Here is a 24,019-nt window from a genome sequence, read left to right as displayed (position 1 = left end):
GTCTCTTCCGTGGGGTGAGGGAAGTCCAGAATTAGAGGGCATAGATTTAGGGTGAGAGGGAAAGATATAAAAGATACATCAGAGGGAACAAACCCATGCAGAGGGTGGTACGTGTATGGAATGAGCTGCCAGAGGAAGTGGTGAAGGCTAGTACAATTGCAACATTTAAAAGGTATCTGGATGGGTATATGAACAGGAAGGGTTTGGAGGGATATGAGCCAGGTGCTGGCAGGTGGGACTAGATTGAGTTGGGATGTCTGGTCAGTGTGGACGAGTTGTACCGAAGAGTCTGTTTCCGTGTTGTACATCTCTATGGCTCTATGACTCTAAGGCCACTCACCACCATTTTCTCGTAGCAAATTAGCGATGGACAATAATGCCAGCAACTCTAATATTCAATAAATGAACAGAAAAAATAATTCAACATCTCTGTTTACCTTTTGGATCAATAGTTTGCCAGTCACACACCCTCAGTATTGGATTGAAAACCAGTGGGTCTGGACATGACAAGTGGAATGTTTGACCAAATGCACATTGATAGAAGTGAAACCTATCCGCTGGATCAGGAAAATATCCATTATTCTTCTTTTGGCAGAAGTCTGGATCCACAATACTGGGACCTAACAAAGAATCACAAAATCAGCCAAACACACATAGAAAACATTATAACAAACTGTATGAGTGTATGGAAATTGGTGAGTGTTGGTTAAATTTACTAAGTGGAGTGGTTTGCCAAACAATCTAATAATGAAACTTTGTATTAGAAGAATTGAATCAGATGGTGAAAGAGGTGCTAAATTAAACCAAGTGCAAATGTGGATAAGTAAATATCTAAATGAGTAGATAAAACCAAAAACACTGCGAATGCTATAAATCAGAATCAAAAACAGTTGCTGGAAAAGCTCAGCAGGTATGCAGCATCTATGAAGAGAAATCAAAGTTAACATTTTGGGTCTGGTGACCCTTCCTCTGAGCGCTGAGGAAGGGTCAATGAATCCGAAACGTTACCTTTGATTTCTCTTCACGGATGCTGCCAGGTCTGCTGAGCTTTTCCAGCAACTTCTGTTTTAGCATTTAAATGATTAGATTTGATATAAGATGTAAGACTAATTTTATCTCCTTATTTGATATTAGGAATAATTAATATCAAAATTTTAAAAACATGGATTGTACTAAATAAAAAATTTCTTATCATAAACAAATAATAAATCGTATTACATAACAAAGCACACAGCTAAGACCAATCACCTACAACTGATGTGTTATGTAGTAACTGCAGCAGAACAACTAACTTTCTAGGAGAACCAGGCAGGTGGTGCAGGAGTTCCCTAACTATCCAGCTTACTAACTGGTCTTCCATTGTGGAAACTGGGTGAGTATGATGGTTTCTTATATCAGAGAAAAGTAGGTGGTAACAAGGAGTTATCAGATGGCTCTGGGTTGGGACTGCAATTATGCACATTTTACATAGATGATTTGGAGGTGGGGACCACATGTAATATGTCAAAGTTTGCGGATGACACTAAGATGTCTGGTAGAGTGAAGTGTGCAGAGTTCTGTAAAATTTTGCAAAGGGACATAGATAGTTTAAGTGAATGGGAAAAGGTCTAGCAGATGGAGTACAATGTTAATAAATGTGAAGTCTCCCATTTTTAATCAGAATAAGAACTATTACTTGATTGGTAAAAAGTTGCAGCATGCTGCTGTGCAGAGGGACCTGGGTGTCCTTGTGCATGAATCACAGAAGGTTGGTCTGCAGGTGCAACAGGTAATTAAGAAGGCAAATGGAATTTTGTCCTTTATTGCTGAAGGGATTGAGTTTAAAAGCAGGGAGGTTATGTTGCAGCTGTATAGGGTGCTGGTGAGGCTACACCTGGAGTACTGTGTGCCGTTTTGGTCTCCTTGCTTGAGAAAGGATGGACTGGCACAAGACAGGGTGCAGAGGAGGTTCACTAGGTTGATTCCGGAGTTCAGGGGTTTGGCTTATGAGACGAGACTAAGTAGACTGGGATTCTATTCATTGGAATTTAGAAAAATGAAGGAGGATATTATAAAAACATGTAAAATTATGAAGGGAATAGATAAGATAGAAGTAGAGAGGGTGTTTCCATTTTCTGGATCAGTGGTGCTGGAAGAGCACAGCAATTCAGGCAGCATCTCTGCTCGTCGGATGCTGCCTGAATTGCTGTGCTCTTCCAGCACCACTGATCCAGAATCTGGTTTCCAGCATCTGCAGTCATTGTTTTTACCAGGGTTGTTTCCATTGGCAGGTGCAACTAGGACAAGAGGGTGTAGCCTCAAAATTAGGGGAAGCGGATTTAGGACTGAATTGAGAAGGAACTTCTTTACCCGAGAGGGTTGTGAATCTATGGAATTCCCTGCCCCGTGAAGCAGTTGAGGCTTCCTCAGTAAATGTTTTAAAGCTAAGATAGATGATTTTTTTTTAAACAATAAACGAATTAAGGGTTATGGTGACAGGGTGGGTAAGTGGAACTGAGGCCACAAAAAGATCAGCCATGATCTTATTGAATGGCAGAGCAGGCTTGAAGGGCCAGATGGCCTACTCCTGCTCCTAGTTCTTATGTTCTTGTGTTCTTATGTATGGAGGGGAAGAAGGAAGAATGGTGGGGAAATTTTGGTAAGGATTTGGAAGGGCTATTTCTGTGGAACTAAATGTGACTCCAGGATGGTGTATTGTCTCACTGGTGTCAGGCAAAACCAATGGAGCAGCAGCAGGACATCCTTTTGGAGGAGGGGATCAGTCAGATATCATGGTCCCTGTTGCTACCAGTGACATGGGTATAAAGAACTTAATGAAGTCCTTAAAGTAGATTTCAGGGAGTTTAAAAGAAAACTAAAAAGCAGGACTTCAAGAGCAATAATCTGTGATAAGAACTGGTGAGCATAACATGGATTGATTGACTGAGGAATTGGGATGGTTTCTGAGGCAGTTGGGAAATGTACAAACTGATTTGGTTACATCTTAATAAGAATCTGACTGATGTCATTGTAGGGAGTCCTTTTTGTTTATTCATAGGATCTGGACTGGTCTAGCATTTATTTCCCATAACTAGTTGTCCTTGAGAAGATGGAGGTGAGCTGCCTTCTTGAACTGCTGCAATCTATTCTGTGTAGGTAAAGCCACAGTGCCAATAGGGAGGGAATTCCATGATTTTCCCTCAGCAACACTGAAGGAACAGTGCTACATTTCCAAGTTACGATGGCAAGTGACTTGAAAATGAACCTCCAATTGGTAGTGTTCCAGGTATCTGCTGCCCTTGTCATTCTTGACAGTAGTGATCATGGGCTTGGAAAATCCCACCTAAGAAGCATCTTGAGGATGGTAAACACTGCTGTTTACTGAGCATCAGTGGTGGAAAGACTGGATGTTTGAGGATATGCAACCAAACAAACAGACTGTTTTGTTCTGGATTATATCAAACTCCTTGACTCTTGTTTGAGCTGCATTGATTCAAGCAAGTGGAGAGTATTCCCTCACACTTCGGACTCTTGCCCTGTAGATGATGGTCGGGTTGAGAGGAGTCAAGAGGTACGTTATTCACTATAGGATTCCTAGCCTCTGGCCTGCTCTCATAGCCACAGTATTTATAGGGTGAGTTTAGTTCCATTTCTCACCAATAGTAACATCAGGATGTTGAGAGTAAAGAATTCAGTGATGGTAACACCATTGAATGGAAAGGGGCAATGGTGAGATTCTGTCTTATTGGAGATGGCAATTGCCAAATGTTACTTGCCATTTGTCAGCCCAAGCCTGGATATTGTTCAAGTCATGCTGTGTTTGGACGGAGACTGCTTCAGTATCTGAGGAATGATGCTGAATATTGTTTAAACACCAGTGAACATCCCCACTTCTGACCTTACAAGACATAGGAACATTCAGACCATCGAGTCTGCTCCGCCATTCAATAAGATCATGGCTGATCATGGATAATCCTTAACTCCAGTTTACTGCCTTTTCCCCATAACCCTTGATTTCCTTACTGATTAAAAATATACTTATCTCAGCCTTGACATGGGGAGAATGTGCAAGGTCCACACAGACAGTTGCCCAAATCTGGAATCAAATCTGGCTTCCTGGCACTATGGGTATCACTAGCAATGCCAGCTTTTATTACCCTCCCCAAATTGCACGTAAGAAGCTGGTGATGAGCCACCTTGATGAGCTACTGCTGTCTAGGTGATGAAGGTGTTCCTACAATGCTGTGCTTTACAGTGCAGAGGATAAAGAAGAGTAGGAATGATTAAAATGTACAAAAGTTGGATTTCAAGCTGATAAATGTACTTACTTGTAATAAGTCATGATAAATACATTTTCTTCAGAAATAAATGGAACAATTTGGATGACATAAATATATCAGTAAATAATTTTTCTACCTTACCTGGAGTGGCTGTTGTGACATTCCCAATTGTTGAAGGAGCCACTGTTGATGCCTTTGTCACTGCAGAGGTTTCCTTGATTGTGAAAGGGGTCACACTTGATGTTGGAGCCTTTGTTGTTACTTTGGTAGTCTTTGTTGTTGTTGGGACCTCTGTTGTTGCTGGGGCCTCTGTTGTCATTATAGTGGTCTTTGTTGTTGTTGGGGCTTCTGTTGTCAACACAGTTGTCGTTGTTGTTGGGGCCTCTGTTGTCATTACAGTTGTCGTTGTTGTTGGAGCCTCTGTTGTTGGAGCCTCTGTTGTCATTACAGTTGTCGTTGTTGTTGGAGCCTCTGTTGTCATTACAGTTGTTGTTGTTGGGGCCTCTGTTGTTGGCGCCTCTGTTGTCATCACAGTTGTTGTTGTTGTTGGGGCCTCTGTTGTCATTACAGTTGTTGTTGGGACCTCTGTTGTTGGGGCCTCTGTTGTCATTACAGTTGTTGTTGTTGGGGCCTCTGTTGTCATCACAGTTGTTGTTGTTGGAGCCTCTGTTGTCATTACAGTTGTCGTTGTTGGGGCCTCTGTAGTTGGGGCCTCTGTTGTCATTACAGTTGCCATTGTTGTTGGGGCCTCTGTAGTTGGGGCCTCTGTTGTCATTACAGTTGCCATTGTTGTTGTGGCCTCTGTTGTTGTTGGGACTTGGGTTGTCATTATGGTGGTCTTTATTGTTGGAGCCTCTGTTGTAATTATTGTAGTTTCCTTTGTTGCTGGTGCCTCTGTTGTCAATATAGTCATCTTTATTGTTGTTGGGGCCTCCGTTGTCATTATAGTGGTCTCCCTTGAAGTTGTTGGGGTCTTCTTTGTTGTTGTCGCTGTGGTTGAGACTAAGATTGGTAGCAACGTTGGATGCACACATGCAACAACCATCATAGTAAAGACTAAATTGGGTTCACAAGCGAGATGTTGCGTTTTTTCTGACAGACAGAAATAGTAACTGGTGTTGTCCTGCGGATCTTCATAGAATCCATTAAGTTTCCCATTGCAAAAGGATAAATTTCCTACAAAAGAATCGTATAGCAACAACAAAATACGAATGAAAAGTCCAGCCCTTGAAGTTCAGTGGTATTGCCATTTCTAAATCCTCCACCATTAATATAAAGTGGTTATGATTAGCCAGTACTTAACTGGAGCAGCCATATAAATAATTTGGCTACAAGAAGAAGTCAGAGGCTGGAGATTCTCCAACAAGTTACTGACCTCCTGACTCTCCAGAGCTTGTTCATCATCTCCAAGACAAATGTCTGAAATGTGATGGAAGCATAGGTCAGGTGCATGATAGAGTATTCTCCACTTATCTGGATGAATGGAACTCCAGAAATGCTCAACATTATCTAGAACAAAGCAGCAGCAGATCTGCTTCACATCCATTACATTAAATGTCAACCCTTCCACCACTAATATCCTGTAACATGAGTGTGTACCATAAACAAGACGCAGCGCAGTAATTTGCCAAAGGCTGCTTTGACAACACCTTCCAAATCTCTACTACGAAGAAAGATAAGAGCAGCAGATACATGGAGCACATATCACCTGCGAGTTCCTCATCAATCCATACTCCATCCTGCCTTTGTGTCACTTGTACAAAAACATCAAATCCCAAGTGGCACACCTTTTTGAAGATGTCTGCTTTTCTATTATTGCAACTAAAGTGAATAACCTCACAACTGCCCACATTATGTTCTATCTACTACATTGTTCCCCAATCACTTAATAATTCTCATATGGTTTATTTTTTATTTCTCTTTTAATATATATTAAAATTTGATGTTATTTTGTTAAAAGTACATTGGCAACCTCTTGTGAATATGTTCGCTGAATGACCACCATGATAAACAAATTTCAAAATTGAATTTATGGTCTATCAAGCCAGGTTTCACGCTGGGATCTAACTTGCTTAGTGTTACCGTCAAAGAGTGCGGAGCTGGAAAAATACAGCCGATCAGGCAGCATCCGAGGAGCCGGAGAGTCGACGTTTTGAGCATTAGCTCTTTATTAGGAAGAGCTTAAGCTCAAAACATCGACTGTCCAGCCCCTCGGATGCTGCCTGACTGGCTGTGCTTTTCCAGCACCACATTCTTCAACTCTGATCTCCGGCATCTGCAGTCCTCACTTTCTCCTAGTGTTACTGCCAGCTGTGATCACAACTCTATTCTCTTCCCTTTTATATAATTGTTAAAGCTCTTATAATCTGCTTTTATATTATATGACATAGAACACAGTACAGGCCCTGCAGCCCATCATGTTGTGCGGAGCATTTATCTTAATATAAGATCAACCTAACCCACACATCTCTCAATTTACTGCCATCCATGTGCTTGTCCAACAGTCGTTTAAATGTCCCTAATGTTTCTGACTACATTACCACCGCTGACAGTGCATTTCATGTACCCACCACTCTCTGTGTAAAGAACCTACCTCTGACATCTCCCCTAAACGTTCTTCCAATCACCTTAAAATTATGACCCCTCAAGACAGCCATTTCTGCCCTGGGGAAAAGTCTCTGGCTATCTACTCTATCAATGCCTCTCATTACCTTGTACACCTCTATCAAGTCACCTTTCTTCCTTCTTATCTCCAATGTGAAAAACCCTAGCTCACTCAACCTCTCTTCATAAGACAAGCCCTCCAATCCAGGCAGCATCCTGGTAAATCTCCCCTGCACCCTCTCTAAATCATCTACATCTTTCCTATAATGAGGCAACCAGAACTGGACACAATATTCCAAGTATAGTCGAACCAGGATTTTATAGAGCTGCAGCAAAACCTTGCAGCTCTTAAACTCAATCCCTCTGTTAACGAAAGCCAAAACTCCTTCTTAGCAACCCTAACAACTTGGGTGGCAACTTTGGGGAACCTATGTACATGAACCCCAAGATCCCGCTGTTCCTCCACACTTCCAAGAATCCTGTCTTTAACCTTGTATTCAGCATTCAACTTCAGCCTTCTAAAATGAATCACTTCACATTTATCCAGGTTGAAATTCATCTTCCACTTTTCAGCCCAACTCTACATCCTGTCAATGTCATGATGTAGCCTGCAACAACATTCGACACTATCTACAACACCACTCTCCTTTGTGTCATCGCCAAACTTACTAACCCACCTTTCCACTTCTTCATCTAAGTCATTTATAAAAACTACAAAGATCAGAGGCCCAAGAACAGATTCCTGCAGGACACCACTGGTCACCGACCTCCAGGCAAAATTCTTTCCATCCACTACCACTCACTGTCTTCTTTTGGCCAGCTAATTCTGTATCCAGACAGCCACATTTCCCTGTATCCTATACCTCCTAACTTTCTGAATGAGCCTACCGAGCCTACTGAAATCCATATACACCACATCCATTACTCGACCTTCGTCAACTTGTCTCGTCACATCCTCAGAAAACTCAATAAGACTTGTGAGGCATGACCTGCCTCTCACAAAGCCACACTGACTATCTTTAATCAAACTATATTTTTCCAAATAGTCATCACTCCTATCTTTCAGAATCCTTTCCAGTACCTAGCTTACCACAGACATAACACTGACTGGTCTGTAATTCCCAGGGATTTCCCTATTGCCTTTCTTGAACAGAGGAACAACATCTGCCTCCCTCCAATCAGCAGGTATTACTCCCGTGGAGAATGAGGATGCAAATATCATCACCAGATGTGCAACAATCTCATCCCTCACTTCCGTAGCAACCTTGGATATCTCGTCCGATCCTGGGGACTTACCTATCTTGATGCTTCCCAGAATTTCCAGCACATCCACTTCCTTAATATCAATCTGTTCTGGCCTATTAACCTGGTCCATGGTGTTCTCACTATCAACAAGGTCCCTCTTTCTAATGAATACTGAAGCAAAAAACTTATTTAAGGCTTCCCCTATCTCTTCAGACAACAGGCACAAATTCCCTCCAGTATCCCTGATGGACCGTACCCTCTCTCTGATCATTCTCTTATTCCTCATGTAAATGTTGAGCCTTTGGGTTTTCCCTAATCTTTCCCGCCCAAGTTTTTTTGTGCCCCCTCCTTGCTCCCCTCAGTCCATTTTGGAGTTCTTTCCTTGTTACCCTATAATCTTCTAAAGCTGTGCCAGTTCCTTGCTTCATCAACCTTAAGTGTGTTTCCTTCTTCCTCTTGATGAGAAGTTTCTCTGCTCTTGTCATCCAAGGCGCCTTCACCTTACCACTCCTTGCCTGTCTCAGTGGGACAAAGTTATCCAAAACTCGCAATAAGTGCTCCGTAAACAGCCTCCACATTTCTGTTGTGCCTTTTCTGTAGAACAATTGTTTCCAATTTATACTCCACAGCTCCCGTCTGATAGCAGTATAATTTCCCCTCACCCAATTAAATATCTTCCCATACTGTCTGTTCCTATCCCTCTCCATGGCTATGGTAAAGGTGAGGCAGCTTTGGTCACTGTCACCGAAATGGTCTCCTACTGAGAGATCTGTCACTTGGCCTGGCTTGTGCCTAGCACCAGATCCAATATGACATCTCCCTAGTCACCCTATCTACATACTGAGTTAGGAATCCCTCCTGGACACACCTAACAATCAGGTCTATCCAGACCACCTGCACTAAGGAGGTTCCAATCAATATCAGGGAAGTTGAAGTCATCCATAACAACAACTCGTTTAGTATCTCATCCATCTCCTGGGGTTCCGCACATAGACAGTCAATTTGATCTTTACGGGGCTCTTTTCTCTCCCTCATTACTCTTTTGTTCTTAATGAATTTGTAGAATCTTTTTGGATTCCCCCTAACCCTGTCTGCCAAAGCTCATGTCCCCTTTTTGCCTTCCTGATTTCCATCTTGAGTATACTCCTACAGCTCTTAATCTCATAGAAAGTGGCTCACCATCACCTTCTTAAAGTCAATTTGGAATGAGAAATAAATGCTGACCTAGGTGGCAAAACCTATATCTCATGAATGAAAATTTTAAAAACTCCAGAGACTTGAGGACAAGATTCAGCTCACATTTCAGTTCAGCACTGTTGGAGTGCTACACTATCAGAGGTGGTATCTTTAGGGTAAAGCATTAAACCAAGAGCCAACCTGCCTCTAAGATAAATAAGTATACCATGTCACAAACTGAAGATGAGCAGCATAATTCTCTGCATTTTCCTGGCCAATAGTTAGCTGGCAATGGTTGATAAATGAACAAACCTCTGCCTGATCCTCCTTTCTATCAGCAGAAGTCCAGGCCAGGTAGATTGATTTTGTTCTTGTTCTGCCAACCCACAGACTTTGACATTACGCTGGTAAGATTGGAGATAAGAGATAATGCCATAATGATAGGAAATAGTACCATCGGAGATAATGAAAAATACTGCGAAAGGCTCAGTGTGAATTGAACTGTGGATATCATGTTATCCATTTTGTGTAATTGCCGATGATCGTTTTGACTAGAAACATATTAAAAGTTTACCTGAAAGTGTTTATTAATATTGAAAGTGACTGTCAATTTCATACATAAGATGAAAACAGAAAATGCTGGAGAAACTCATCAGGTCTGGCAGCATCTGTGGAGAGAGAAAAAAAAAGTTCATGTTTTGAGTTCGATATGATTCACCTACAGAACTGAAAAGAGCTGGAAATGTTTTTTTCTTTATGCTGTTGAACTTCATGCTTGTTTCTATGCTTGTTGGCTTTGCTCTCAGTGCAGTGGACCCATTTTCTCCTTTTCACACTTATCATTCATACCTATTTTACATCGTTTCTCCGACCACCATTAACACTCCCTCTGATTTGTTCTGGGCACCCTCGTTATCTGTTCCTGTCACTCTTCCTGTGAAAGTCACCATCTTCATTTCTGAAGAACAGTCAAATCAGACTTGAAAAATTCTCTCTCCTTAGATGTTGATAGACACGCTGAGTTTCTCCAGGTTATTCTGTTCTGATGTCATATTTCCAGCATCTACAGCATTTTACTTTCAGTTAAGTTCATATGCTGCTATGGAAAAAAATCCTTTCTATCTAGAATGCATGCTATACAAAGAACATAGAACATAGAAAAGTACAGCACAAAACAGTCCCTTCGGCCCACGATGTTGTGCTGAAGATTAATCCTAATGTAAAATAAAATAACTTAACCTATGCACCCCTCAATTCACTGCTGTCCATGTGCATGTCCAGCAGTCGCTTAAATGTCCCTAATGACTCTGCTTCCATAATCACCGTTGGCAACGCATTCCATGCATTCACAACTCTCTGTGTTAAAAACCTACCTCTGACGTCTCCTCTGTACCTTCCTCCTAATATCTATGGGCTCTATGTACTTGAAGGATCTATATACCTGAACACCAAGATCCCTCTGTTCCTCCACACTGCCAAGAATCCTGTCTTTATCCTATATTCAGTATTCAAGTTCGACCTTCCAAAATGCATCACTTCGCACTTATCCAGGTTGAACTCCATTTGCCATTTCTCATCCCCGCTCTGCATCCGGTCTATGTTGCACAATAGCCCTCGATACTATCAACAAGACCTCCAACCTCTGCAAATTTACTATCGCACCCCTCAACCTCCTCATCCAAGACATTTATAAAAACTACAAAGAGCAGGGGCCCAAGACCAGAGCCCTGCAGGACACCACTCAACACTGACCTCCAGGCAGAATACTTTTCATCTACAATCACTCTTTGCCTCTGTCAGTCAACCAATTCTGAATCCAGACACCCAAATCTCCCTGTATCTCATACCTCCTTACTTTATGAATGAGTCTACCATGGTGAACCTTATCAAATGCCTTGCTGAAGTCCATATACACCACATCCACTGCTTGACCTTCATTGACCTGTCTTGTCACCTCCTCAAAGAACTCAATACGATTAGTTAGGCATGACCTGCCCCTCACAAAGCCATGCTGACTGCCTTTAATCACACTATGTTTTTCAAAATAGTCATAAATCCTATCCCTCAGAATTCTTTCCAAAGCCTTGCTGACCACAGACATAAGACTGACTAGTCTATAATTGCCAGGGATTTCCCTAATACTTTTCTTGAAAAGAGGAACAACATTCGTCTCCTTCCAATCATCCGGTACGACACCCGTGGAGAGTGAGGAAGCAAAGATCTTCACCAGTGGCTTAGCAACCTCTCTCACTTCCTAGAGCAGCCTAGGATAAATCTGGTCTGGCCCTGGGGACTTAACGATTTTAATATCTACCAGAATTTCCAGTACATCAACTTCATCAACCTTGATCTGTTCAAGCCTGTATCTCAGCTCCTCAAAGTTCTCATTCACAACAAGGTCCCTTTGCTTCGTGAAAACCGAAGCAAAAAACTCATTTAGGGCTTCCCCTAGCTGCTCAGACTCCACGCACAAGTTCCCTATGCTATCCCTGACCAGGCCTACCTTATCCCTGACCATACTTTTATTCCTCACGTATGAGTAAAATACCTTTGGGTTTTCCCTAATCCTTCCTGCCAAGCTTTTCTCGTGCCCCCTCCTGGCTCTCCTCAGTCCATTTCGGATCTCCTTTCTAGCAAGCCTGTAACCCTCTAAAGCTGTGTTAGATCCTTGTTTCCTCCACCTTATGTAAGCTGCCTTCTTCTTTTTGACGAGAAGCTCCTCTGTTCTCGTCATCCAAAGCTCCTTAATTTTACCCCTTACCTGTCTCAGAGGGACAAATTTGTGCATCACTCGCAACAACTGCTCCTTAAAATACATAAAATGAAAGTAAAAAACAGAAAAGGGCTATAAGAAACTCAGGAAGTCAGACCACCTCTAAAGAGAGAAGCACAGTTAACATTTGAGATTGCTAGTTTTGCAACAGAACTCTGCAATAAATAGTTCAACTTGGATATGCTAGAGTTGGTACAATGATAGGAAATATAACTCTTTCAACACAGCCACTTGAAGCACTTATTCTAATTCAACAAGACTAAAAAGTCATTCGAGAATTAGTCACACGATAAGAGATGCCACTTCGGCCATCCACCAAGAAAGAATCTAAAATGCTAAAAAACATAGCCCTACCAAATCACAGGGCTGCTTTCTCATTAGGGAGAGATGACTGGTGGTAGTTTAATCTGAGGGTCAACACACCTTGGACAAGGGGAGAGGTTGAGAAGGAGAGTCCTTCATGATAATTTCAGCTGTGGTGGGAATTGAACCCTTACTATTAGCATCGCCAACTGGCCAGCCAACTGAACTAATCCAACACCTATTTAAAATGCTATAGTTAGTCTAACTATAAAGAATCTAAATTACTATATGGCCCTATAGAAAATAATTGGGGATAAGTGCACTTAAGAAAATTAAAATTACAAGGGAAGTGGTCCTGAGTAGATTGTTGGAACAATGAATTGACAAGTACTGATGGATTTCATCCTAAGGACTTAAAATAAGTAGCTAGTGAGATAGTTGATGCATTGGGTTTACTTTTCCAAATCTCATTAGATGTAGGGAAGCTTCCTTTGGATTGGAAAATAGCTAATTTAACTCCTTTATTCAAAAAAGGAGGGCAAAAAGCAGAAATCTATTGGCCAGTTCGCTGTCACAGGGAAAATGTTAGAGGCTATTATTAAAGACGTTATGCTCGGGCACTTGGTTAAGTTCAAGATAATCAGGCAGAGCTTAAGTGGTTTTGTAAAAGGGCAGTCATGTTTAACTAATTTATTGGAATTATTTGAAGAAGCTATTTGTGCTGTTGATAAAGGGGAACCAGTGAGACCAGTAGCAGAGTAATGCCACAAACCACAGTGTGGTATGATGGTGTGATAGGTCCCCAGAGAGAAGGTATTTGATTTGCAGATTGGTGAGTATTTCTCGTCTTTAAAGTAAAAGTAAGATCTTTCATTTGTGTATCGATCTCTAGCATTCCTTTTTCTCTGTCTTTTTTAAAGAATTTTACTTGTGTACGAAAAATTCATTACAATGAAGTGTAAAAAGGTGGAGTGATCCAAATCGAGCTCATCTGTAATAAGTGCTTATAACTTGAGCAACTTTGGTTCCAAGTTGAGAAGCTGGAGTCCAAGCTGCAGCCATTGTGCCACATCAGTGTCACAAAGCTGATCCTTTTTTTCTAAAAGCTGTTCCTTTTCTTAAGGATACTGTGTCCTGGTTTTTTTCAGAAGGATCGGAAACAACCCCTGGCTCCAATTAGACTGATTTGGTACAGAGATTCAAGGGTATTGAGAGGCCTTTTTGTTTATAGACAAACCGATGAGACATTGGACCAAAGCTTTTATGTTTTTGGAAATAACCTGTATAAGTCAAAGGAGTGTGGCCAGCTCTCTAGCTGAGCAGTTTAGTTCAGACATGGGTTATGTGGAAACAGACTGCGAGACTCTCTCTCCTCTGCCCTTCTAATTTCGACCTGTAAACCTTTGTTTTGTTTTTACTGTGTTTAAGGGATTTGCTTATTGGGTCTGTTGTGTATATTCGGAAGAGCATAATTAAGTCTAGTTTGGATAGACTGAGTTCTGTTGGGGTTCTTTATTCTGTTATTTGTGTTTCATTCTGTAATTTTGTGAATAGGTTTTTATCTGTTTTATAACTTGGTAGTCAACCTAGCTAACTTACTCTGGGTAATTTTCACTGTACACTTACCGAAACAAATTACAAAGTTATGGTCTGGGCTGCCTGCTTCAGAACGTTTTGAGTGGTCTGGCCTAGTCCATAACATCAGGTAAGGGGTATATTTCCTGGACACTGCTTCAGAGGGCGGTCATACCTGGGGTTTTCTTCCAGCAATGTGGCAGCAGAGTAGGATGCTTCACCCACAGGTCCACCTGTTTTTTCCTTTCTTTCTTTTTAGCAGTCCTGGCACAGCGTGCGAGGAAGCAAACCGAGAGCAGCGTGAGGGGAAACCCGAGGACCGGGAGCAGTGCAACTTACCTTGGTGCAGCTGAGTGCCCATGCAGAACAGACAGGAGGCTTGAAGCAGAGTGGGACAGTTGTTGGACTAGGGCCTGGCGCGGATGGTCAGACCACATGCTCACTAAGCTGCTGCAATGTAATGTCTACTTGAAACTTTTTTTACTGGACTGTAATATCAATCCTTTAACTATGTTTTCACTATCGTATTTCTAACTTTTTTTTCACTAAGTAATGCTACTACTTTTCCTGTTATTCCTCTTTTTTTAGTGTGGAAATAGGCCCTTCGGCTCAATAAGTCCACACGGACTCTCTGAAGAGTATCCCACCCAGATCCACTCTCCTACTACTCGACATGTAGTCTGACTATTGCCCCTAATCCATATATCTCTGAACACTATGGGCAATTTAGCTTGGCCAATTCACCTAACCTGCACATCTTTGGAGTGTTGGGGGAAACCCACGCAGGCACAGGGAGAATGTGAAAACTCTACAGAGTCGCCTGAGACTGGAATCGAACCCGGGCCCCTGCTGCTGTGAGGCAGCAGTGCTAGCCACTGAGCCACCCTGCCGCCCACGGTACGTTTGTACCTAGGTACTTATATCTAAGATGGCGCCGTTAAAGACAGCTATTGTAAACATTTTTCACTGTGCTCCTGTACTTCTGCACTGGAGTAGGCGTGACAATAAAAGGATATTCTATATTCTATTCTACCCTTCAGACTGAATAATTCAAATTTCGTCTGTGATCAAGGACAGGGGAGTGTGATTAGAAGTGAGGCAGGTATGGGACTCAGGGACTAGTGTTCGAGGAGCCACACCTCCTGAAATTTTCCATCACTTACGAGATCTTGTAAGCATTGTGTATGCGAGTGTAGGCTCAGGGAAGATTAGAAAACCGATCAGCACATTGTGGTGCAGGGAGCCATTCAAGTGGGGGTTAGGAATGGTAGGCAATAGGACTGTCATAATGGTAGGGGACAGCATAATTATGTGGATAGATACAGTTCCCTGCAGCCATGAGAGGATGCTTGAAAGCAGTGTTGACTGTCAAGGTTAAGGACATCTCCTCAGGGCTGGAAAGGACCGACCTGGGAGTGGGAAGGCAGAAATTCAGTTTGTCCTCATCCATGTTGGTACTAATGACTTTGATAGGCCTAGAAGAGAAATTCATCTGAAAGAAGTTGAACAGTTAGGAGGTAAATTGAAAAGCAGAACCTTCATGGTAATAATCTCAGGGTTTCTACCCTAGCCATGGATAAATTGAGTGTAAATAAAGTAAAGGAGTTAAATATTTAGCTTAAAGACTGATGTGGGTGATGATATGGCCATAAGATAGACACACAGAATTACGCCATTTGGCCAATCGGGTCTGCTCCGTTTATAGCCTCACTTCTAATAACACTCCCCTGTCCTTGATTACAGATGAAATTTGAATTATTCAGTCTGAAGGGTAGAATAGAATATAGAATATCATTTTATTGTCACAGTGCAGAAGTACAGGAGCACAGTGAAAAATGTTTACAATAGCTGCCTTTAATGGCGCCATCTTGGGTATAAGTACCTAGGTACAAATGTACCGTGGGTGGCAGGGTGGCTCAGTGGCTATGGGGTGATGTCACAAGGAATTAAGGGCCACGGGGAGAATGCGGGTAAGTGGAGTTGAAATGCCCATCGGACTCGATGGGCCGAATGGCCTTACTTCCACTCCTATGTCTTATGGTCTTATGGTCTTATAGTTCATAGCTGATATATTTCTCAACTCCATTCTCCCACCTTGTCCCTGTGACCCTTAATCCCTGTAGGAGAGCACAGTTTTAGGGTAAGGGGCAGGAGATTCACAAGGGATTTAGGTAAAAAACCTTTGCCCTCTCGTTTTGGATTCCGCTACCTTGGATAAAAGACTTTGGCAACTCACCCTATCCATGCCCCTCATGATTTTATAAACCTCTATAAGTTCACCCCTCGGCCTCGGCTCCAGGGAAAATAGCCCCAGCCTATTCAGCCACTCCTGATAGCTCAAACCCTCCAACCACAACAATATCCTTGAAAATCTTTTGTGAACCCTTTCAGGTTTAACAACACCTTTACTACAGCAGGAAGACCACAATTGAACGCACTATTCCAAAACTGGAGCCTTCTCACTTCTTCAATACTACCTGTCTCTCAACCTTTCTTTGTATCATCTGCAAACCTAGCAACAATGCCCTCAGTTCCTTTGTCCAAATCATTAATATATAACATGAATAGTTGTGGTCCCAACACTGACCCATCCAGAAAAAGACCCTTTTATCCCCACTATCTGCCTTCTGCCAGTCAGCCAATCCTCTATCCACATCAGTACCTTGTCCCGAACACCACGGGCTCTTAGTTTATTTATCAGCCTCCTGTGCAGCACCTTGTTAAAGGCTTCTGGAAATCCAAATAAAATACATCCACTGGCTATCCTTTGTCTAACTTGCTCATTACCACTTTAAAGAATTCTAACAGATTTGTCAGGCATGACCTTAACTTGGTGAAGCCATGCTGACTCAGCCCTATTTTACCTTGCACTTCCGAGTATTCCACAATCCCATCCTTAATAATGCACTCCAAAATCTTACTAATGACCGAAGTCAGACTAACCAAGCTATAGTTTCCTCTCTTTAGCCTCCCTCTCTTCTTAGACAGGATTGTTACATTAACCATTTTCCAGTCCCCTCCCTGAATCCAATGTTCCCTGAAAGATCGCCACCTGTGCTTTTACAATCTCCTTGGTTATTTCCTTCAGAACTCTAAGGTGTAATCCATCTGGTTGGGTGATTTACCTACCTTCAGACTTTTCAGCTTCCCCAGCACCTTCTCCTTAGTGATAGCCACCACATTCACCTCTGTCCCCTGATTCTCTTGAAATTCTGGTATGCTGGCAAAAAGTGAGGTTATGCACTTTTACAGGAAAAAAATAAAAGAGCTGAATATTATTAAAATGAAGAAAGACTGCAGCAAGATGCAGCACAGAGGGATACGGGTTCCCAAGATCAGCCTCCAATAACTTGCTTGTGGTAGTCTAATCCAGGATCTGCTCCTCAAAATTGATGAGGAGCTGAATAACTGGCAACACACCACCTGTCTTGAATCTTCTGCTCTGTTATGGGTTGTTCTCCTCCTGGAATGAGAGAGAGGCAGAAAGTTTGGAAGTTGAAAGTCAGTGGTACAGCTATCGCATTGGTGCAGGTTGGAGATATCCTGGGTGAATGAGTAAGAAGTACACTGCCATGCAGGGTTAGTGGTGTCTTGAGTTGGGATGGGTGAGGGTGAGTAAAGGAAGTTGTTACAAGCAATTGTGAAAGTGGTGAAGCATGAGCCTTAATGGTAGATGGATACAATAGCTGAAGGAGGGTGAGTGTGAAGTATCAGAGAAAAAAATGATGTGTGTATGCTGGTGAAGTGGAGAAGGACATTGATCTTCTTACATTGTTGTGCATTCCTTCAGACATATGAAACTACTTTAATCCAGGAGACAGCCTCAGACCTGGCTGGCAGGATCTGATGTCGTAGCCCCACTGCTTATCCTGTGGCAGAAAGAAAATCCTGCCTCTGCACTATCCCATTCAGCAAGACCAACAGGACCCTGCCCAGAAAGTAGGGCAGCAACTTCCCCCATTTGCCATGTCCAGATCAAATGTCAGCAACCATGAATGGCAGCTCCAGACTGACAGTGCTTGTCTGGGTGCAAAACAGGCTTTCAAAGATGGCATGATTGAAAGGGATGCCAGTGAATTCCAGGATATCTGCAGAGTGGCAAGTTGTTTCAGGAATAGCACAGTTTAGACGGGGTGGAAGTTGGATATGAGGGATGGCCTGTGGGTCTGGTAGGTAATTAATTGTTTGGTAAGATGAGGCAAGAAAACTTGCTAGGCCTCATGGCAAGAAATTTGGTGCAACTTGGACTTAGGCAAAAATTGTAAGATTCAGCCCTATATAATGGAATCATCACCACATTTCCATGGTATTTCCATAATCATAAACTAAGGCTTTGCTGTCATTAGCTTTACTGATTTTTATTATGTCTGGAGTATATATATGGACACCCAAATCCCTTTGCATCTCCATAGGTCTCAGTTCGAAAACTACAAAAAAATTGAAAACACTCCAGTTAGTTTTACTTTGGTCAAAAGTAAATGACCTCAGGCTCCTATATATTGAACTTTATTCACTACACATGTTTTAATGAGATCACCTCTGACCTTCTAAATTCCAATGAATAGAGTTCCAACTTGTTCAACATTTGCTCATATGGTAATCCTTTCATAGTGGGAATCATTCTAGTGAACTTCGCTGAACTGCCTCCAATGAACTGATACTTTGCCTTTAATGAGAGGATCAAAACTGCTCACTGTAATCCAGATGTGGTCTTTTCAACATCTTGTATTCAACTTTATATTTCTTCAAGCAAATGAATAACACATGTAGTGAAATTCTGAGTATCCAGTATAGATCCTTGGGGCATCACAGGTCACACGTAAGAACCCACTCCTTGATCAAAATTTGAAATGTAATCACTTGCCATTAAAGAAATAGCGTACTGCAAATTCTCATATCATTCAAAAGGATTGCTTTAAAAATCAAGTGTTATCTGCTTTCAAATAAATTACTTACCATAAAACTACATGAAAAGAAGTAGGTTAGTCAACCCATCAGATCATGGCTGATCTGATAATCCTTCACTAACTAAATTTATATGCATTTTCTTCATAACCCTTAATTCCCATACTGATTAAAAATCTGTCTCTCTCAGCCTTGATTATACTTAATGACCCAGACTTCTGCAGTAAAGATTTCCACAGATTCTTTCAGAGAAGAAATTCCTCCTCATTTTTTACTTAAATGTGTGACCCCTTATTCTGAGATTAAGCCCTCTGCTACTAAACTCTCTCATAAGGAGAAACAACCTTTCTGCATTGACCTGGTCAAGTACCCTAAGAACCTTGTATGTTTTAATAAGATCACATCTCAATTTTCAATTTTTCAATGAGTACAAGGCCCAACCTACTCAACCTCTCCTCATAAGACACTCCCTCCGTACTTGGTATCAGCCTCATGAATCTTTTCTGGACTGCCTTCAATGTCAGGATATCTTTTCTTACATAAGGAAATCAAAATATTCCAGCTATGTTAGTTATGTTAAATTGATAATATGTTTACTACCTTTAGGTCAGAAACTTGCCAACATTCAGCTGTATTCCCCAAGGTTGGTTCTTAAGCTCAGAGTCTAAGGGAGTACAGTATCATTAGAAATGTTCACCTTCCTGTGAGACATTTAACCAAAATCCCTTTGGAATTGCAGGAACTTGTCCCACTCAACATGAAAATCATTCATTTGCTTGGAGTCTGTGGGACTTTTCTGGTAATGGATATCTACAAGTCTGCACTTTTGAGTTTATGTAAAATATTGTTGTATATTCCTTTTCCCTCAGGTGAAATTGTTTTACAATATTGTCATACATCTTTATCTCTAAGTCAAGTTTGAGGATGCTCAGTAGGTCAAAATCCCCAAAGGAGATCCACCTTTTAACATTGGGAACTGTGCTGAAAAAAATGTGACCACAATATGTCATTATGTTCTGGGCTATGCTTTGACATGTGATTTAGTGAAATGGTTAGCTACAACCAATTGTTAATCATGTTCACTAATGTCTTAAGTAGTTCATTATATTTCAGACAATCCCACTTACTGGTCTCTGTCATATTCCAAGATTTATTCCCTTTTTGTAACCTGTACAGAAGAAAGTTGTAGTATAGCCATCCCTTCCACATTTTTTCAATGACTTATTTTATACTTTTCCTATTTCCTATCTCTTTCAATGAAGAGCTAGTGAGGTAATGGCTACTCTCTACTTCTGACCTTGTACTTTTCAACTCATGCAGAATGATCCTTTAATATTTAGTTATATATTTTGTATTAAGAAAAGCTTTCTAGGGCAATACTACCTCATTGCTACCTTCCCAAGGGCAAATATGGATGGACAAGAGACTTTGTCAATGGAATCGGCATATCATGAAAGAATTTTTAAATTCTGTTAAGTCTATACTCACATGCACCAACAGTCCTTTTACCATTCAGTAAACATGAAACGCATTTTTAAAATAAAATTTCTAAAAGATAGAGACTGATTACAATTATGATATAGTTGCTACTCTCTGCATTTCTTACCTGAGATGGATACTGTTGTATGTGAGGTGATGACTGGAGCCTTCGTAGTGATGACTGGAGCCTTCGTAGTGATGACTGGAACCTTCGTAGTGATGACTGGAGCCTTTGTGGTGGCTGTTGGGGCTTTTGTGGTGACTTCTGGAGCCTTTGTGGTGGCTACTGGAGCCTTCGTGGTGACTACTGGAGCCTTTGTAGTGACTACTGGAGCCGGGGTTGTGGTTGTTGGCGCCTTTGAAATGGTTGCTGTGGGCTGCAAAGTAGGTTTTGGAGTCTGTAGTGCTTCTGTTGTGCTCTTTGTTGGTAAGACAGTTGGTGGGTGAACACACCACATTTTCTGTATGTCAAAGATCAGGTTATTTTGGCAGGTGCTGTAGATAGTTATGTTCCCCATGCATTGATAGAAACTGGAAATGTCATTTGGATCCACGTATACCCCAATTTCTTTGTCATCACAAAACGATACAATTGGTGCACAGGAGCCTACAGAAGAATTTCAATTAGTAATATAGAAATTTAAACCTCAAACAACCTTATAATCATGTGATATGGTGGTAGTATCCCTACCTCTGAGCCAGGAGGCCTGGGTTCAAGTCTTATCTGCTCTCGAGGTGTGTCATAACATCTCTGAACTGGTTGTTTGGAAAATACCTATAATCATTTCCCACTGCATACCATTTGTCACGTCACTTGTTCGCAGATTGACAAGGTAAATCAAGATTATGTAAAGTCTCGGTTGATTTTGCTCTGTGTCTCTCATCCTACACTATTTGAGTTCCTTGACATAGCAGTCCCATGTTACCAAGCATTTGGGGATACTTCTGATATAAAATACTCAACAGCAACTATGAAATAATGGGGGCTTATAGACCAGGTTTTATGTTAAAATCCTAATTCAATGAAAATCATGGAATCATACAGCACAAGTTGGAGGCCATCATATCTGTGCTGTCTCTTTGAAAGGATTATCTGATATGTCTCATTCACCTTCTCTCTTCCCCCATAGCCTGGCAATTTCTTTCCTTTTCAAAGTATGTGCTTGGGAAATTACGATTAAACTTTCTTCCACCATCTTTTCGAGTGATACAGATTAGAACATATCATAAGTAAAAATATTCTAATTTCCCCTGGCTTTTTGATTTTCATCTCCAATCAATTTATTAAATTCTTTAGGGATAGAATAATCTCATCCTTATCCAGTTAAGTCCATATATATGACTCATACCGATATCTTATAATACCGGCAATAAATGCTGACATTATCAAAGATGTCTACATTCCTTGAATGAATAAAGACAAAGAATTGTACAAGATCTCATAGTCAATGTCTGTAATATTTCTCATAATAAACTGGGGGATGTACATTTACTAGATTTTTGTCCTCAACTAACATTACTAAACTTGATTATTTTATTATTATAACATTACTATTTGATAAAGCTTGCTGCATGCAAATTGCTTGCATGTTTCCGACATTACAATTGTGACTAAAATTTTAAAAAACAATTAACTGGCTGTAAAGCTCATTGGGTCATATAAGACACTACATAAATGCAAGCTCTTTTCATTCTTTCTATTTGACTCTGAAGCTAGTAGGTGCTTTAAGTGGAGTAGGCAGAATTGGACTCTATTTGTGGTTTGTTGAACACTTGCAGGTGAAGATCACAACTCACCCAGTTGTCCCAGTAGCATCAGGATGAGAACCCCTAAAATAAATGGTAATAAGAATTAATGCCAACATGCAAAAGGTGTTAAATGAAAGGATTTTATATTATTAATCTGTTCCAGAGACACTACTTGGTTACTTTCAACATGCTTTGCCACCCCCCTTCCAATTTATTTTATTTCATCTCTTCAGAACAATCTATAAATTGTAACTTGAGTTTCTTCTATTGTTCTTAAACTATATGATTTCAAGTAAAGAACTCACTTATTTAAAGCATACCACGCTACACTTTTTTGTCTTATTTCCAGCACTTGGCATTTGTATGTGTTAATAAGGCAATGAACATATCCATTCTCTATCCTTACCAATTTCTCCCCTTTCCTTTGCCTCATTTCTTTCACATAGTTTCCCTCAATTTAATTGGGACAGAAGGATTGAGAAAAGCCTTACCTGAACAAAAATGCAGAGCTCCCATCTTCAGTAAGTTCTCAGCACTGGTTTCTGCTTTATCTGGATGTCCTTTGGGTATATATTAGGGAGTTCAATCTCCTACATTTTTTTAATATGCAAAATAGGTGTTAGTTTACTAGGAGTCAAGTAGAAATGCACAGTCACTCAAATTACAAGCTTAGATTTCTGTGGAAGCTCCTTCGCCCAGAGGTAGAAATTAATGGTTAGGATGGAAAAAAATCGTTGTTAGGAATTAAGAACTTGCCAAACAGCTAGGCATCAGCACCATTATTCACTGTTGTCTGCCATTGATTACATGAAGGGAAGGTGGATATCATGTACTGTACTGGCCAATATTTTCCATTCTGAAGTTAAAAATATGACAGCAGGGGAGGTGATGACACAGCATAATTATCACTAGACTATTATTCTAGAGATTTGGACAATGTTCTGGGGACCCAAGTTCAAATCCTGGTAGATCGTAGAATTTGAATTCAATAAAAATCTGGGATTAAGAATCTAGTGATGACCAGGAAACTATTGCTGATTGTCAGAAAAACCAAAATGACAAATGACAAAAATGTCCTTGAGCAATGTGGTTGACTCACAACTGCCCTCTGTGCATTTCGGGATGAGCAATAAATACTGGCTAACGATGTCCATATCCTGTAAATGGATTTAAAAAAAGCATGTGTCTTAGATGGTTTGCATTTGATAATGCCCGGGATGAGATATGTCATGCAAACCTGTGCTTTTCAGCTCATTATCTATGCAGTGAGGTATTTCACAAGTTAGGTTGATCCTATTCCCAGATCATGACACCAGGAGGCCAACATATTAGACCCAGCCAGCTTGGGAGCAGATTGTAGCATAGGTTGGCATCACTGGCCCCCTGAAAAGGGATAGCAAGGGATGCCACATAAGAGTAAGTGGTACCACCTTCATTTTACACAGGGAGGGGCATCAATCACTTTCACTCTGCCACTGCAAAAGCAACTGACAAACAGTCATAGTCTGCAAGCCTCAGCATCACATGCATGATATGCATTCAAAGGCTCACACTTGCCTCATCCTTACAAACTGCAAACCCTTCATGCCGACTGCACTGCACTGCATGATGCATTCACTGGGGCGATTCACCACTTGGCCTCATTATGCATGCTCACAATTTGCTCCTGAGGCCATACCCAACAGACTGAATCCTTTCTTTATCTCATTGAAGAACTGAAATAAACCCTTTGAAACAACTCGTCCATGCCAACTATGTTTCCTAAACTTAATTAGTCCCATTTGCCTACATTTAGCCTATATGCTTTAAACTTTTTTTTATCTATGTATCTGTCCAAATGTCTTTCAAATGTTATAATTGTACCCACCTCTACTACCTCTTCTGACAGTTTGTTCCATACATGCTGCAACGTATGTGTGAAAAAGTTACCCCTCAGGTCCCTTTTAAATGT

At 41.1% G+C, this 24,019-nt stretch overlaps 1 protein-coding gene across 2 annotated transcripts in view; it reads right to left on the bottom strand.

Moving 5' to 3' along the window:
* Window positions 1-22,811, bottom strand: part of LOC122550192 (mucin-2-like) — a 51,548-nt gene extending 28,737 nt beyond the window's left edge. The window contains exons 1-6 of one of the 2 annotated variants that reach the window (XM_043690928.1): window positions 22,560-22,811; window positions 22,117-22,149; window positions 20,447-20,926; window positions 4,678-5,435; window positions 4,401-4,641; window positions 438-620 (exon numbers count right to left, since the gene is read on the bottom strand). In XM_043690928.1, coding sequence (XP_043546863.1) covers window positions 438-620; window positions 4,401-4,641; window positions 4,678-5,435; window positions 20,447-20,926; window positions 22,117-22,149; window positions 22,560-22,584 — 1,720 coding nt within the window. In that variant the 5' untranslated portion in view covers window positions 22,585-22,811. Of the gene's footprint in view, window positions 1-437; window positions 621-4,400; window positions 5,436-20,446; window positions 20,927-22,116; window positions 22,150-22,559 lie in introns of both variants that reach the window. The other variant, XM_043690927.1, reaches the window with a different exon arrangement.
* Between the last annotated feature and the right edge of the window lie 1,208 nt (window positions 22,812-24,019).

Source organism: Chiloscyllium plagiosum, chromosome 5 (assembly GCF_004010195.1).
Source record: "Chiloscyllium plagiosum isolate BGI_BamShark_2017 chromosome 5, ASM401019v2, whole genome shotgun sequence".
Classification (NCBI taxonomy): Eukaryota; Metazoa; Chordata; class Chondrichthyes; order Orectolobiformes; family Hemiscylliidae; genus Chiloscyllium; species Chiloscyllium plagiosum.
Note: the sequence above shows the minus strand (reverse complement) of the source record. Positions and strands in the feature narration are given on the sequence as shown.